This window comes from Pseudonaja textilis, chromosome 1 (genome assembly GCF_049901715.1).
Source record: "Pseudonaja textilis isolate UNSWEBS1 chromosome 1, rPseTex1.2, whole genome shotgun sequence".
Classification (NCBI taxonomy): Eukaryota; Metazoa; Chordata; class Lepidosauria; order Squamata; family Elapidae; genus Pseudonaja; species Pseudonaja textilis.
This window is the reverse complement of record NC_141990.1, coordinates 177,816,998-177,834,477: the sequence shown is the minus strand read 5'-3', so window position 1 is coordinate 177,834,477 and position 17,480 is coordinate 177,816,998. Positions and strand designations below refer to the sequence as shown.

Below are 17,480 nucleotides of genomic sequence, written 5' to 3'. Positions count from 1 at the left end.
CTCCTCCTTTCCCTCAAGCTGAAGTAAAAATGTTACTTAAAAGTGTTTGGCGATTTCCAATCAGACCAAGGACTGAAGGAATGACTGTTGGCTTGACTATGGTAGGGATACACATGACTCTAGTCTACAGCATGTATATCGCTACCCGGTCCCTCCTCCAGCCCTCCCCCAGGTTCATTTCCTGGCCAGATTTACACCTCAAGACATCTGCTTTATTAAACTACAATCAGCTATATTTGTGCATTGTTCAGTCAAAACCAAGCAGGATATCGCTTGGCGCAGTGTATACCCTGTGACATCTTTGTGGAATAACTAAAGAGCTATCTTCTCTTATATGAGGACCAGTTCGATGATAAAAGTTTTTTGAAGAGATGCTGCTTGGTTTCCTACATTGAAGCTACAGGTGGCTAGGAAATCAGAATGCTTGTTATCTGCACTCGAACTTTTTATTTCGTGTTTGGGAAGCTCCCTCAACTTTTTACACTGTTCTTTTATTTTTATTTTTTTTGTCCAAGAATTTTTCTGACAAACTTTTTTACTCACTGGGTGAGCTTGCACTGATTTTATTGTTGCTTCTATGACATATTATTTTAACAATTTGTCTTTGCATGTTCATGCGCAGATGTACAAACGATTTTTTTTTTTTGCATAGTCCATCTATCTATCTGCTGGTCTATGACTGAATAAAGATTGATTGATAGTCAATCTATTTTCTTCATAGAAAAAGTATTTTTTAATTTTATCCTGCCTTTATTATTTTTACAAATAAGATGGTGAACATACTATCAACCTTTATCTTCTTGTTTTCAGGAAACAACTCTGAGGTAAATTGGGCTTTGAGAGAAATAACTGGTCCGAAATCACCTAGCTGTTTTTCATGCCTAAAGCGGGACTTGAACTCACAGTGTCCTGCTTTGTAATTTGGTACCTCAACCTCTACACCAAACTGGCTCTGTAGTCTTCTACTACAAAACTCATTGCTACTTCTTGTTTTTCTTATATAAGTGAAGAACAGTCACACAGTTTTTGGCTGATGGCACTGCAAACTGTCTGCTTGGAAGTATCCCTGCTATTGTTAACTATTACTTTCTGGAAAATTAAAAAAAGAATCAGAAAGAAATGAAATAAATTCTATAACATGACCTCCTGGCCTTAGGGAGATGAGGCAAAGAAAATTAATCACATCTTCCCCTCTTTCCTTTTTGGAAGATCAGCCAGTCTCATAAAAGGTATTCAAATCTCAGGTTCTGACTTAAAAGGAGTTTCCATAAAAAAATACAAAGAAAATAAAAGACTCAGGACAGATTATAAAATGATGTTAGTCTCCTAATATAGAGCTTGTAATTTACATAAAACAGATAAGAACTGAACTTGTACAATTACCAGGGATAACATAAACAGATTTCAAACACACAAAGAAAAAAACCTATCCTTTAAAAATAGTTCTTTTCCTTTAAAAAAAAAATCCCATCTATATCCAGTCTTTCTGAATAGTTTTTCTATATCCCAGGGGATTCTAGTCACTTAATTCTGAAGGTGTTGAGGAGATAGATGCTCCTTCTCTCAGACTGTTTCTTTTTGATTTAAAACAACCCTTATAATTATTTCTTGAGATGGGGTAATCAGGTTATCTCCAGTCACAGTACTCCATTCATGCCCTAGTCAGCTTGAAGAATTTTGAATCTCATACAATGTTGACTAATAAGTGAATGTGGTTTGGGGCTTTCCTGAACATTCACTGTGCACCTACTGTATATTGGTGCTTTCTCTTTTTTAAATGCAACATTCAGTTTCTCTAAATCAATTGTTAATTATTGTGAAACATTCAAGAGATTCCAAGAGTCACAAAAAACAAGAAAGTTTTAGGCAGCCTCTCAAACCATTAACAAATAAACATCTATTATCAATATAGTTTCACTTCTCTAGAATGACATTTGGTTAAAAAAAATATGGAAGTTTACTAAAAGTTCATTTATTTTAACAGCCATATTAAAGTTTTGTTTATCTCCTACTAAACATATTGAATGGGCGTATTGAAATACCATTGGAGCCAGGATTGATAGCCATAGCCAAGAACAAAATTGGTTCTATTCATACTCTGTTATAAACAGGTTTTTTCAAATCATTTCACTTCCAGTTTAGATATTCAATTTTAATTTTACATGGAAAGTAATACGGTTTTGCTCCTGTTCATATTAAAATTTGTCCACATTACTCACTCATTCAAATAATCTAAAGCTAAACTAATAAACTGTGAATTAAAAAGGATAGAACCTGACTCAAATCTTAGTGCAGCAAAGTATAAATAATCTTGTAAAACACAATGCTGTTTCCAGGCATTATAGTTGAATAATGGATATCATCCAAGAAAAATAAAAGGAATAGAGCATACAGAACAATTCCTAATGTCCCAATTTCCCTATGTAAAAATAAGGCAGTTTGTACAGATTCTCCTTGTGTTGATTTTGATGCATATTTAAATACCCATTGAAGCCATAGCTTCATTCCTTTCATGCCTATATAATTAAGGTACACCATAAGAGACATCCACAGAGAGGGCTAAAATGTTAAGATTGCTACTGCAACACCACCACTGAAGCCCCATCTCACTTTTTATGTGTGTTGCTACAATCACAAGGTTGTTGCTGTCATCCTAACTTTTTTGATTACCCTGCATATATTCCTGTATAATAATTTAACTAATTCATAAGATTGTTGTGACTTCTAAAATAAAGCATTGAATCTCAACTATACATCTTATATTAATCTTATTAGCCAACAGTATTGTAACAATAATACAACATTATTAGTAATAATCTAACATACAGACACTATCGGCATTCACTGAAATAATACATAATTTAAATATATTTTATTGTGAGCAATGAAGCAAATGAACACTATTTATAGATGTGTAACACACTGATGCAGTTATTTAAATGTAAAAGTACCAAGTTAAAATTAATAAAGCATAATTATACTATTTAATAATAATTTAAAGTGGGACTTCCATAATTAACTTTAAGCAGCCGGAGAATTATGACCCAACCCAACTTTCTTCCATCTAAATATCTTGGTCTACAATATCAATCTGTCCCAGATAGGATAAGAATTATAAACCAAAACATCTGGAGTTGCCAAATTGTGAGGGATCTGAAATGTCTGTAAAGTACTATAGCTGTATATCATAACCATGGTGTAAGGTTTTCACTGTGAAGTTTTCACCTCACTGCTTTCTGTTCTTTATAAAAATATATTTATATATAAGGTAGTCCTCGACTTACGACCACAGTTGTGACCAAAATTGCCATTACTAAGCAAGAGAGTTAAGTAAATTTTGCCCCGTTTTACAATCTTTTTTCCATTGTTGTTAAGCAAATTACTGCAGTTGTTAAGTGAATCATGTAGTTATTAAATGAATCTGGCTTCTCCCATTGACTTTGCTTGTCGGAAGCCATGTGAGAAGGTTACAAATGGTGATCACAGGACCTTGGGGATGTTGCAATGGTTGTAAGTGTGAAAACAGGTCATAAGTCAGTTTTCCATGCTGTTGTAACTTCGAACTGTCACTAAACAAATGATTGTAAGTCGAAGACTACCTGTACAACTCCCACTCCACTGACAAGTCAATCCACAAGAATATAAAATGAGAGCAAACCCCATTCCCTACTAGCACTGATGATGTTATCTAGTTTGGTAACAAAATGTCTGCAAGAAAACAACCAAGTTCAGAGAACACCAAGGTCCCTTCATATATTTTTCTTCTAGATTGCTTAATTTCACTTTTTAACTTCTTTTAACCCTCACCCCAAAATACCGTAATTCCCATTTAGAAACAGCAGAACAGAATATTTTGAAGAATGTTGAGACCAGTTAAGAAGCAAGCCTTGAGAAATGAGCAAGCAGATGAGGCAACTTACTTGGCACACCTGGCAGCACAGAGAAATGCTAGTGCCTTCTTTGAGAAGTACGACAGAAGTGAGCTTCAGGAATTACTGACCACTTCATTCTGCAGCTGGTTGGCATCCAAAGATGACATGCGTCACCCATTAGAACTTCCCAGTGGACTTCTAAGCCAGATGAAAAGCGTCAATACTTCAATAGCTATTGTACTTATGCCAGTGGAACCAGGCTTAGATCTGGACTGTCGGGAAATTCATCAAATGATCAGAGAGTTGGCCGTAGGCATTTATTGTTTGAACCAAATCCCTTCTATCAGTTTAGATGCCAATTATGATCAGAGTACTTCTTGTTCACTCCCTCCAGCGTATTTCGATACAAGAATAGGACAAATGTTAATTGCTGTTGACTACATGTTGAAAGCCCTGTGGCATGGGGTATACATGCCCAAGGAAAAAAGGGTAAGGTTTTCTGAACTCTGGCGCTCTAGCATGGATATTGATCAAGACGGTGTTCCCCAAACATTAAAAAGGCCTACTGTAGAGTTCTGTCAAGCTGGTAAGTTTGCGTCAAAATGTTTTTGACCACTGCATGAAAACATGGTTCAATGTACATACTGTAGGAAGTAATAATCAGGATGAAACTGTATCACATAAAATAACTTGTACATATCTGATACTTGCATGTTGTGAATACATATTATGAAGCTTCAGTCACTCATGGCTGCTTGCAAATGTACACCTAAGTGAAACACATATGGGACCTAAAGTAGTCTTTGAAGAGTTTGTTACCCAGATTCTCCCACTCCAGAGGTGCCACCCAAAGTCACTCCCCATCTTTTCCCCAGATAGCAAACTTAACCAAAATCCCCGAGTGTCCAAAACCAACCAAAAGGTTGAGTACCTAATCCCAGGCAATTGTTCGACATCCTTTGTAGTCGCCAAGGCCCTTCCAGCAGGATTTGTAACACACTTTCTATGTTCTACACTTTAATCTTTTCCACTGTTCCCCAGCAAATATATCTAAAAAATATTGGCTCAATAATGAAAAGCTGCCCCAAGGCTGTCTTAACAGAAATAATCTATAAAGTCTTCAGCCTATTCCCCTATGCCCCAGATTACCAAATATTCTCTTTACTGATTTGTACTTCAGGATGTATGAGGTAATCCAGCCAGGGAAACATAAGGGAAAAAGAGTTCCTATTAACCTCTTAGCTATATTGAATACAGTTGCTGAAACATTGCATACTTACGCATTCACACTCATCAAGCCTCACTACAATACAATGCAGGTAATGAAAGGAAGGTTGGAGAACACAAGATGTTTGATAGAAGGTTGCACACACCGATGGGGTCTCCTGATAAGCCCTTGTACAGTCCTTCATTTCATCTTGGGCTAACCTTGGCCACTGTTCCTAGCTTAAATAAGATAAGTGCCTTTAGCTTCCTTATTTTGTTATTTAGTTGATTTTTATATCATCTAGACATGACTGGTTTTAACTGGTTCTGCCTAGTTCTTCCTGTGCATACATGTCACTCTCTCTGAGTCCTTCCTTCAACATGGTGTCATTTTGGATTTTCTGGTATTCCCAAATGTGAGGAAAATTTATATTAGCTTCTAAAGGAAATAGTCAAGCAAGTAAACAAAACTCTGATAGGAAGAAAGCAGAGAGTGCAAACATGTTTCTAGACTTATTTCCAGCCAGTCAGATGATTGCTTTGAATAGTTAGAGATTGATGGCCAAAATATTTTATATATAGCAACTGGGTAGTTCTGTAAATTTAATTTTCTGATTATTATTTTTTAAACCTTAATTATTAATTAATTATTAATTATTTTTTAAGCCTTAGAATGCTTGGCAAAAAAGGATTATCTTTAACATGAAATATGTTCCCCTTGAGTTAAAAAATATACTCTGAAGTTTATGGGTTGGATGCAAACTACACCATCCACAGAGAAGACATTCTGAAATCTTTGAGACTAGTGAGCCATATCTAATACAACTGCCACTGATTTCAATAAATCTCATTTTTAATTAAGGCTGGTCATTAATGATAAATGACTTTATTTTTCCTTTAAAGAGACCTATGATATAACATCATTATTATTATCATCACTTTAGCCACTCTCTATCTATTGCAGGATGAAGGCCTCTTTCACATGCACCCAACCTGTAGGATATATCTGTATTTTAATATGTTTATCTTTAATATATTTATAGAACTTATATGTACATGTATATGGTATAGGTCTAATAGACATTACAGAAGAGCCAGAGTTTGAAGGAATCTATGATGAAAATATGAATGAAGATCCAACTTACAATCCTAACAGCACCGAAGAAAAAACTTTCTTTATGCAGTTTGTGGACCATATAATACTTAAGCTGACGTTTGCCGCTACAAAGATTCAACAGTATGAAGATGTCTTCTTGTTCGATGCAGCATACAACCTCTCCAGTGCAATTAGAATGACTGAGGATCATCTTGATGCTTTCTCATACCAGAGACTACAGCAGAGGCTCACCCTTCAGCTTAAACTTCTGAAAAAGCATCTAGAAAAGAAAGAAGACATTCAAAAGAACATAGCATACATGAAGCTAATAACCTTTCTCATCCCGTTTATCATTAATTTAAAGAGAAAAAACAAAGTCCCAAATTTAAGCCGGCTTCTTCAGCCGTATTCAGGTAAGAGTATGCCATGGTTGTTGAAACAGGTTTCTTCATCAGACAATAAAAGGAAACATAAATAAGCCAGTGAAAATGTTATCACTGAGCAAAAAACAAAAAACAAAACTTGGATAGTGTCATTACAATGTACTGTTACATTAGATGACAGTCACACAGTTGTTCATGTCACAAATTACCCCATCAAAATGGGTTTGAGTAGACTAGAGTCTAGTCTGTGGAGATTCTCAATCATCCAAGTCATGGTTGTTCCAAAGGTGTTTTTCCACAATTAAAGATAACTAGACTTTCTTGGTGTTTTTTCTTTGAAAACATTTTGCTTCTCATTCCAAGAAGCTTCTTCAGTTCTAAGAGAAGTTCTTGGGTGAGAAGTGAAACATTTTCAAAGGAAAAAAAAAACCAAGAAGGTCCACCAGTTGCCTTTTGGAAATAAACATGTTTGGGATAAGCATCTACTCTATTCTCTTCCTAGACAGATAAGTTGCCAGGGTTAATTTTTTTTTAAAAAAAAACCAAGCTATTGAGGTCTCAGAAACAACAGGCAGCAATAAAGTGCAGAAATAGACAAAGGTATAATACTATATTTTAAATAGTTAGGCCTTTGTCACATGTCCCAGACACTGGTTAGATTCTTCACCTGCCCCAAGATAAGAAAAGAGGCTATAAGAAAAAAAAATCACTAGCCCTGTCAGAATTCAGTGTACAGTAAAATCATTGGTCTATTGGATGGTGTTGCTATTACAAGCAAGCCTCTGAAAGTCATCTGGGTATCTCCTTGGTTTGGGAGGGCTGTAGACTGTAATCTAGAGGCCTTGTCCTATTTTTAATCACTGATAGGCTGAACAAGTAATATATAAGAACTCCTGACTATAATTAATTCTTATACCTCTTTTTACAGACTGAAGGGCTGGGCTGAGACATAATGGCTTATAGCAGTCCTGCAAATGTCACGATTGTATTGCTTGTCAAAAGTGGTATGCTCTTTATTTGGTCTTTGTTGAGGTAATTCCCCGTTAGGAGAATGAACGCATACAGGGAGACGTAGTGAGAGTGGTGAAGAATAACACACAACCAGCACACAGATACACTATATAGTAAAAGGTAGGTTTTTACTTCCAATAAACGTTTAAGCAAAGTCCAAACAAGCAGTCCAAGTCATTCACGGTTATAGCAGTCAGTTTTTCAGTCCAGGGATAATCCAAATATCAAAGTCCAGTATCAAAAACAGTTCAATAACAGACTTACATCAAAACCAAGGAGAACTATTATCAGCAACAGGGAAAAATGTAGGAAAGGCAACACTCTCAGCAACAAGAGAACAGAACAACCCAGATTTCTGGCTCCATCTTATGGCCATTTGAGGAACCACACCCAATTACAATTTTAAAATTCCCTTAAAGAGACAGTATTAAAATGTCTATCCTGGTTTATATATTTTCCAACCCAACTGTTAGGTGACTTACATTCCAAACAGTCTTGAAAACCCAAGAGAGTGACTGGAAGGGCTTACCACTTTTGGCATGCACTAACAATGATTAAGTTTGCAGAATTGCTATAAGGCATCACAGTTGTTAGTTACTGTACATGCAAAGTCTCACATCCCACTGTGTTGCCTGAAAATTGGTAGTATAAAATGTTTAATATTTGGTTAAAAAATACTTTTGAACATGACGGAATTCTCTCAGTGAGCAGGGACCAATAAGATCTTTTTTTATCTGCTTCAAATAAAAATCTGCCAAGAGAGGAGAAAAGTGCCTTTTCTAATTCCTTTTTTTAAAATTGGTAACACAGATCGATCAATAGTGTCAATCATTATTCTAAACCAAACTCTTGCTTTCCCTATTTTTTAATAGATGACAAAGTTAAAACTGAACGTGAATTGCCCCCATTTTTGCTTGGAACAGATTTCAAATGCCAACATTTTTTGTATGCCCAGGATCAGTATTTCCATCTCCATGGTGGCATTGAATTTGATATTGGGACACCTTCAGTTGAAGAAGTTTCCAAAGAGGTTAAGGTACCAAACTGATTTTTTAAAGAACAAAAATAACTGTGCTAATGATTTTATCACAGGGATGGATGAGTGGATGGATGAGAAGGAGAGGGAGAGGGAGTTGGAGAGAGAATTACTATCTCAATTTTGGGCAGAGGCTTATTTGAGTTAAATTGTAAGGTTAAGTAGTATTTAACCTGAAGGCTCTGCTTCATAAATTGAGAGTTCTGGAAATCAATGGGTATTAATATAAAATCAGCAACACAGAATACTTTTTGATATCTGACACCCTCAGATCCAGATTTTGGTAATGGCTTTCAGATCTGTAATGAAAACTTAATGAACCAAAATGATCATACATACAAGTATTTTTTTGTTAACTGTCTCCTTTTGTTAGTTATAATTTCTCTATATATCAGCTTGCAAATTATAATACTATGTGGGATGTTCCTCTCTAGAACAGAGGAAAACATGGGAACGGGTTGCAAAGAAGTTGAGGTAAAATATTTACAATAGAAAATCTGTGGTAAATTTACAAATTTACATTATAAATTTGTAAATGTCACCAGATATATTTATCATGTTTTTGCTATAGGCTGCCTATGATGAAATGCACACATGTGCAATAAATCATCTTACTCATCTGCTGGACCCAGATGCACCCTACAGAGAACACTATCCTATACCAGTAATGGATTTTGATGGCAAAAGGTAAAGAGCATGCAGAAATATTTCAATTTATTTAGAAAATTCACCAGATTAAGTTCAAAATAGCTGAGACATTTTGAGTCCTTTAGTTATTCACAAACACTTTTGTGAGTACAATAATAGCAATAGCAATAGCACTTAGACTTATATAGTGCTTCACAGTGCTTTTACAGCCCTCTTCAAGCGGTTTACAGAATCAGCAGATTGCCCCCAACAATCTGGGTCCTGGTTTTGAAGTTCCAATGGCTGTCCTTCCGCTGGAGGTCATGTGATTGCATTTTGGGAGCTCACAGTCCACATGTATAGCCATTGGCAGCATTCTGCCATCATGAGACTACAAAACCCAGCATTTACTTCTTCTTTTCAGTAAAAACAGCCCATAGCAAACTATTGGTTTGGTTAACCATTGCAGTGTTTGTTTAACAGCCGTGGCATTTGCTTAACAACCAAGGTTATAAAATCATGTTGGTCATGTAAGTGATTCAATTTACAAGTTATAACCATGATGATCAGGCTCCATTATAGTTGTAATTTGAAGATACCTGTAAGTAAAAATGTAGAAATTATTACAAATGCTGACAATCAATCAGAAATGTTAAATGGGAAATAGAATTTTCCTGTTCATTAATTCATTCAAACATACACACACACCCAGCCCTATAGAGCAGACTTCCCCAACCTTTTCAGTTTTGCAGACCGGTGAGGGGGGGAGAGGGGATGGTTTCACACAAGTGGCAGGCAAACATGCATGTGTGCACAGCTCCATTTCACTCACCCACTGCTCACACAAGGGGGATGCACTTGCATGTGCTTGGCCAATACATTTTGGCGGCCTGGTTTTGAACAGCTCATGGCCCGGTAATGGGGTGTGGCCTGGGTTTGGGGACCCCTGCCATAGAGTCTCAAAGCTATCATGGTATGGAGGTTGACTAGGAGGTTCAGGCTAAAGCTATTGTGGTATGGACGTTGACTAGGAGGTGCAGGTTAAAATTAGATTTACTGTGTAACTTTCAACTCTTCTCTCTGAAATTAGTAACAAGAGTTATAATTGATCAAGTTAAAATATATGGGAACCATAGAGTATATTCTGTCAAGGAAGGGATGATAAGATAAATTAAAATATAATTGTATTCTAGTATATTCATGTCACCTCTCCCTCACTGGAGGTTTATAAATCAGTTTTCCTTAATTAGGTGCCTTTCAAATAGCTTGATTTAATTAAAACTCACATCTACAAAGTTAATGGTACAAAGCTGTAGTCTAAAGAAATCTGCAGGCCATTAGGTTTGGCCAGGTTGATTGGCTGAATTTATCAAATTTATACAAAGCTTGTAGCCAGCCACACTGCCATCCAAGTATTGGAGACTGCTAGATTCCCCCCAGACCAATTTGCCTGTCAGGGATGAAATAGAAATAGCTTTATTTAGGTCTGATGAATATAGATTATGCTTGGTTGAAAGATCACAATGCATGTTCCTTCCAAAAGCATTGTTAAATAAATAGACACAATATGATGTGTTAAAATATTTGCTTATTAATGTAATGTGGCTTCTTTTTTAAAAACAGATACTACGTAATTGGCATTGAGCTTGAAGCTTTTTATATGCTTTTTAAAAGTCAGTGGTGGGGAGCTATCAATGAAGTAATAAGCACCCTTAAACCAAAAAGGCTTCCATTAACTGATACACAAGCAATGGAACAATTCAAGAAAAGATTTGGCTATAGGAAAGCTATTAAATGTAAGGTATGTTTTAAGGATTTGAATATCTTACCATAGAGAACAAGTCTGTGAAAACTTGTATTTATACTCTATTACTATAACAATTATCTTAAAGCAGATGTATTAATCACCAAAACAAACTGATCTTTATTACTATTCTTCAAACCCAGTTTCTGTCCCCTTTCTGCTTTTTCTTTCTGTTCCTTGACTTTGTATTTAACCTCCATGATAGAACAGGGCTTCTATAGTTAAAGAGCTGTAATAGCAATAATAATAATAATCAAAGGGTCCATAGTTTTGGTGCAAAATTATTAGATTTTCAAGAGCTCAATGCAATTTTGTAAATGACCTTCTGATTGTTGGGTTATTTGCAATTTTCAAATGATGAACAGGCATCCTAGTTTCTTTCTGTTTCATTTTCGAGCAACAGTGGAGGCCCAGACCAAACAATGTTAAAGTGGTCTTTGAAATTAAACTCCCATTTAAAAAAAACAGAATATACAGGGTTTTGTTTTTTTTGCTGAAACCCTGGTTCAACAGAGACGGCATTTTTTAATAAATGTCAAAATTCATATTTTTAATACAATTCAGCATCACAATTCGATATTTTTACTTTATATTGCTTTTATAACAGAAAAGAAAAAGGAAAGAAACCAAATGCAGGCATGATTATACTACAAATGCATTCTCAAAAGTAACATAAAACTTGCTTTCAAAGTTAAAGAATACAACAGAAAAAAAGAAACAAAGTATATTATTATATAATGGTTGGTTGAACAGTCAGCCAGATGTTTAGACTGGGTGCATTTTTTTAGTCCACCTAGTTTTTCCAAAGGACCTGAAATAGGCAACTGGTGTTAAAGGTATCATGGCAGGAGGTAAGCTGTTTTAAGTAAAACTGCCTTTTGCAATTGACAGATGGTGATTTTTGTCAATTCCAATACTGTTCTAGTGGTGTTCCAGTTCTTTTAGGATTTTATCCAAGGCACCTATTAATGTTGATGCTCTCTTTTCTTTCTTTTGTCATAGTCGTTCTACTTTTATTTGCAGATCCTTGTATTTTGTTATTTTCTCCATTTTTTTTCTCTTCTGTTCTGCTGTCTCAATATACTTATTATCACAATTATATCTTAAATTACTATATTTTCCCCCAAGGCTATAGCATCATATCTAACTATTTGAAACCAAGAAGGAATCATAACTGGAAGCGTAAATAGCATGAGTGACCTTCACTGTTTTCCCTTCTGTGGTTTTAGAGCCTGACTTTTGGCATGAAATCTGCAGCTGATAGAGGACTGGCTGCCATCTTCCTTACCTTCTGCCGTAGGACCTCCATCAACAGTCTTGCTATTACAGATGATTATGGTTATGCATACATTCATCATGCTGCTATTTACAACCGTGTAGCAATTATAGCTCAGGTGGTTAAACTACATCTAACGATTAATCAAAAGCGTTCTATTCCAGTGAGCCAAGGTGAGAAAAATAAGATGCTGCCAACAAGTTATGAGTACCAGATTTCTACTCCTTCCCATTTATATGAAACACTAAAAGTCTGAGTTTGGAGACTATATAAAAAAACAAGAAATGGAAATGGAAAAGAGAAGAGAAGAGTTGGGGGGGACATTGGAGGCCTTCTAGTGCAGTAGTGGCTAACTTTTGGGGGCTCCTGTGCCAAAAATTGTGTGTGTGCTTGCACGCTCATGCTCGTGTACCAGCACCCAGCAGGCAATGCATGCCCATGCCCCCTACTCATGCGCACACAATCCACGCACCCACCCACCTTCCGCTGCCCCCTTACCTGCACTGTGCCTCACAGATGATGTTTGGCCTTTTTCAGCCTCCCAAAGGCTTGAGGAACGCGTCTGCAGGCTTCTGCAAGCTTTGCAGGCCGAAAACAAGCCCTGTTTCATCACTTCCTGTTTTCCCAAAAATACTTCAGCTTTGTAGGCTGAAAAGTAGCCCCGTTTCAAATGGGGCTAGTTGTCAGCCTACAAAGCTTGCAGAAGCCTTCCTCAAACCTTTGGGAGGCCGAAAACAGCCTCAAATTGGCCAAAAATCAGCTGGGAGGTGCACACATGTGCAATGAGGTAAGTTTGCCTGCAGCTTGCGTGCTGGCACAAATGGTTCTGCGTGCCATCTGTGGCACACATGCCATAGGTTCATCATCATGGTTTTCGTGCAACCCCTGCTCACGCAGGAATCCCTATACCATTTCAGACAAATGGTTGTCCAATCTCTTCTTAAAAACCTCCAATGTTGGAGTATTCACAACTTCTGGAGGCAAGTTGTTTCTACCGATTAATTATTCTAACTGTTAGGAAATTTCTTCTTAGTTCTAGGTTGCTTCTCTCCCTGATTAATTTCCATTCTGCAAAGTATTCATTCCTCAGGGTATCATTTGTTTTATTTTCCAAAATTTATGAGATCCTGCTTTGCACCTTCCATAGGTTTCATAACTTATCGATGTGGGATTCATGCTCAATAACTGTTCTCAACATTTGTACTTAACATTCTAGCATCTAATTAGAGAAATTTATCCAACTTCACATGTTGTTTTTCCATTTTTATCCTAATTTAGCACCCAAGGTTTAAATGTTTGCTTCAATGTTTGGGTTCACACAAAATCATACTATGTCAGGATTTGATAAACATCGTTTGTTGAGTTAAACTCATTAAAGCTAAGCTTCAAGTTAAGGGCTAAACCAAAGTCAAAGCACGTTATGGCTTAGCTGAATATATGAACTGAGCCTTTGTAAACTTTTCTTTAAAAAAACAAATTAAATTAAAACTGCAAGGCATACACAATAGTCTTTTAATCCTCACATATTAAATCACCCTAAGATTGTCATTCCACAGTCTTTACCTAGAAATGAGTAGGCAATGTTTAGAGTTAATCTTTTTATCTGTGCGAAATGTTATTTATTATATTACTTATTATATTAGTTATTAATTTATTATTTATTAATTGTCATATGATAAGAGCTTTGACACAAATGATCATATAAAAATGCAGTAACAACAACAATATCAACATAATTTGGGTTGGGTTTCTTTTTCAGGAAAACGTTTCCAAAAACCAGAAATAAAAAGTGGTATGTTATAAATCTATTATCCTCTTTTTATATAAAATAAAGCTTTAACAGTTGTCCTATTTTATAATCAATCTATTTAGCAGTAGTCAGACAAAAGTCTTCCAATAGATGGAAGCATTGTGGGAGCATTCATAAATGTAAATTCAATGTCATGTGAAAAAATATTTCAAAAATCAATTTTGCTCGATAACCAGCTGGAGGGGCAAACTAATTTAAAGTGAAGTTTAGAACATTTTGTGAAAGCCCTGAAAATTCTGAATAATTGAGATTATTTTGTTTGTATGTAATGTTGTCCAAAAGACATTGTAGCTAAGTATGATATTATCAATGTCGCTTTTATCATATTATAGCTAGCTCTCTAGATAGATACTGTAGATAGATAGATAGAGATAGATAGATAGATAGATAGATAGATAGATAGATAGATAGATAGATAGACAGACTTCGACTTATCACTGTAATTGAGGCCCAAATGTCTGTTGCTAAGCCAGACAGTTGCTAAGTTGCTCCATTTTACAACCTTTCTTGTCACAGTTGTTAAGTGAATCAGGCTTCTCTGTTGAGTTTGCTTCTCAGAAGGTGGCAAAACGTGATGATATGACTTGGGGGGCTCTCCAGCTGTCTTATGAGCCAGTTACCAAGCAACTGAATTTTGACTAGGTGAATATGGGGATGGTGCAATATGTAAAAATTGGTCACAAGTCATTTTTTTTCAGTGCCTTTATACATTTGAATGGTCATTAAAAGAATGATTGTAAGAATGTAAGTCAAGGAATACCTGTACAAATTATAACTGTGACCTGAAAATGAATCTTTTTATTTTCAGGAACACCTGCCTTCATAGAAAAGGATGTCATGATTGGAGAAAGAAGTTGTGAGTTGTAAATAAATGCAGGATTAACATTGTACCTATTAAGGATATTTGCAGACACATTTTTTTGTGTACAATTGCCTTATTCCAAACACTGACTTTTTTTTTACAGAGGATACTGGTAATCATTTCCTATTTGCAATTTTCCTTTATACTCTTGCAGTTGCTTCCACTGTGTGGAAGTGTAAGTTAAAAGGAGAATCATGGAATAGCAGGATAATGCTTTTTCTTAAATAGCAGTACAGAACGTATCCTTGGATATGACATATCGATAATGATCCCCATGCTTCTATCCTGTATACACTGCAGTGTTGTTTTCTCCAGTTCTATAATCTTTTTTGAGATCCAAAAAATGAAAATGAAAGATGACTTCTAAGTTTGTTTGTTTTTAAATATCATACAATTAGAACACGATAACGAAGTAATTTAGGTTTTTTAGATTGCATTAAAGTTATCTTAACTGGCACCCTGTGAAAGGTAAGTTAGTTGCACTAGACCTGACTTGATATCAAGTGCAAACAGCTATTTCTCTTGCTTTCACATTTGACTGCCCTTTCTATTCTATTTCAAGAAATCTTGAGTACAATCCTTTCAAATGAAGCATGTTGATTCAAATCCATTTATTTTAAAGGAAAGAATTTAATAACATTATGTATTCTCAGCTGTCCCTTTGAAATTATGTATAAGAATTAAACATACTTAACATTGACATTGATATTTTGCTTGTGCATATTAAGGGTGCTAATCATCCAATGCCATTTTAACTACAAGATATCAGGCCCTGAGATACATATGAATACATGTGAATTTCTCTGTTTCCAAATTGTACATGTAAAAATAAAATAAAATGGAAGATAGAAGCCATAGTACCAGAGTTGCAACAGCTCCTAGTGCCACTTGAGATCTGTTTTATAAGACGCAAAGTGAAAACCATTAAATATATTTCATGAATTCAAATTCACTTTTTAAAATTAAAATAGGCAGATGGTGGGACCTGAACAGAGTCAACATGGAACGGGGAAATATTGAAAACAAATAAATACCACAGGTCTTCTCACTCTGAAATCAACATTTGTTTTCAACCTGTCTCCATTCCATGTTGACTCCATTTTGTGCTAGTCCCACCATCTGCCTATTTTTTGGAGTGTCATCCCAATTTTGCCAGTGGAACCCTCAGCTAGGAAAGTCTGCCAAAAAGTATTTTACATTTTTATCAGACTGTAAAAACACATCAGTTCTAAATTTACAAATTTAGAACAAATTTAGAATTTATATACCATTTATATTTGGTCTGCCATTTTTATTTTTGTTTTAAGTTATTAAGTGCTGGAATGCAGTTCATTTTAGGCTTATCTGTCTGTGTTGCTTTTCTGACATCAAGAGCTACAGCAATAATAACTAGTACAGCTTTGAGAAGCATAACTTTAATATTAATTATGCAAAAACAAAAGGATGAACTGATAATAACTAGCTCATATTCATTCCACTCTATAGAGCTTTTGCTTTCCTTCCTCAAGGCCAATGGTCACTCTTGCCTCTTGTTGTCTATCAGCTTGGGGTCCCACAGCTTTGCATCTAGCAGCCCAGTGTGGTTCCCTTGAAGCGCTTCATTTCCTTCTGGCCTTAAGAGCAGATTACCAAATACCTGACGACCGAGGATGGTTGCCGATCCATTTTGCTGCCTATTATGACAACGTGGCCTGTATCACAGTCCTCTACCGAAAAGACCCAGGGCTGTTAGAGGTGGAAACTCAATCTCTGTGAGTAAGCAGAAGGGGGTGTCCAGGAAGAATGTTTGCGGGGGGGAGTGGGGAACCAGAGACAGGTTGCTTGGTGGGTTAAAAAGCTGGTAGAGTTGAGAATGAAGGAGTGGTTGGTTGGAATGATTGGGTTGGTTCTGGATTGTTGTGAAGCCAGAAGGGAGGTCAGAATGAGAAGACCTGTGATATTTATTTATTCAGTGGTTTGTTTATTCACTTTCTATAGCTATCCAACTCAATTAAGTGACTCTGGGGAGCTATATACAGTATTGGATGTAGTTGTCAGCTGCTACCTACACTGAATTGGCTCTGGAGTGGAGCTTCAGTAGAAAGGAAGCCTGAACAGAGACTTAGGAAGAGGGTGGTAACAAGAATTTTGGCAACTGGTCCTCAAGCATGGAACAATGATTCTAAGGCATGATAGTAAGGAATCTGGGCAGATAGAGTGGGGTCCAGTCAATGAATGTATATGCTTATACAGGTAGTCTTCAACTTGCAACAGTTTGTTTAGTGACCATTCAAAGTTACAAAGGCACTAAAAAAATGACTTATGATCATTTTCACACTTATGACCATTGACATATTTGTAAACAATTGTTTTCAACAAAAATGTGGTAAAATGCAGCCACATGACTGGAGGACACTGCAAATGGCCATAAATGCAGGCCAGTTTCCTTGTGTCCAAAAAGTAATCTTGTGACCGGGGGCGGCAGCAGCCGTTGGAACTTTGGAACTGGGTCATAAGT

The 17,480-nt window shown here is 36.1% G+C and overlaps 1 protein-coding gene across 1 annotated transcript in view; it reads left to right on the top strand.

The window, feature by feature from the left end:
• The first annotated feature begins 3,860 nt into the window (after positions 1 to 3,860).
• Positions 3,861 to 17,480, top strand: part of ANKAR (ankyrin and armadillo repeat containing) — a 30,127-nt gene continuing 16,507 nt past the window's right edge. Inside the window, exons 1-7 of the mRNA XM_026696919.2 lie at positions 3,861 to 4,458; positions 6,150 to 6,587; positions 8,441 to 8,604; positions 9,176 to 9,291; positions 10,855 to 11,032; positions 12,265 to 12,484; positions 16,527 to 16,734. Coding sequence (XP_026552704.2) covers positions 3,861 to 4,458; positions 6,150 to 6,587; positions 8,441 to 8,604; positions 9,176 to 9,291; positions 10,855 to 11,032; positions 12,265 to 12,484; positions 16,527 to 16,734 — 1,922 coding nt within the window. The remainder of the gene's footprint in view (positions 4,459 to 6,149; positions 6,588 to 8,440; positions 8,605 to 9,175; positions 9,292 to 10,854; positions 11,033 to 12,264; positions 12,485 to 16,526; positions 16,735 to 17,480) is intronic.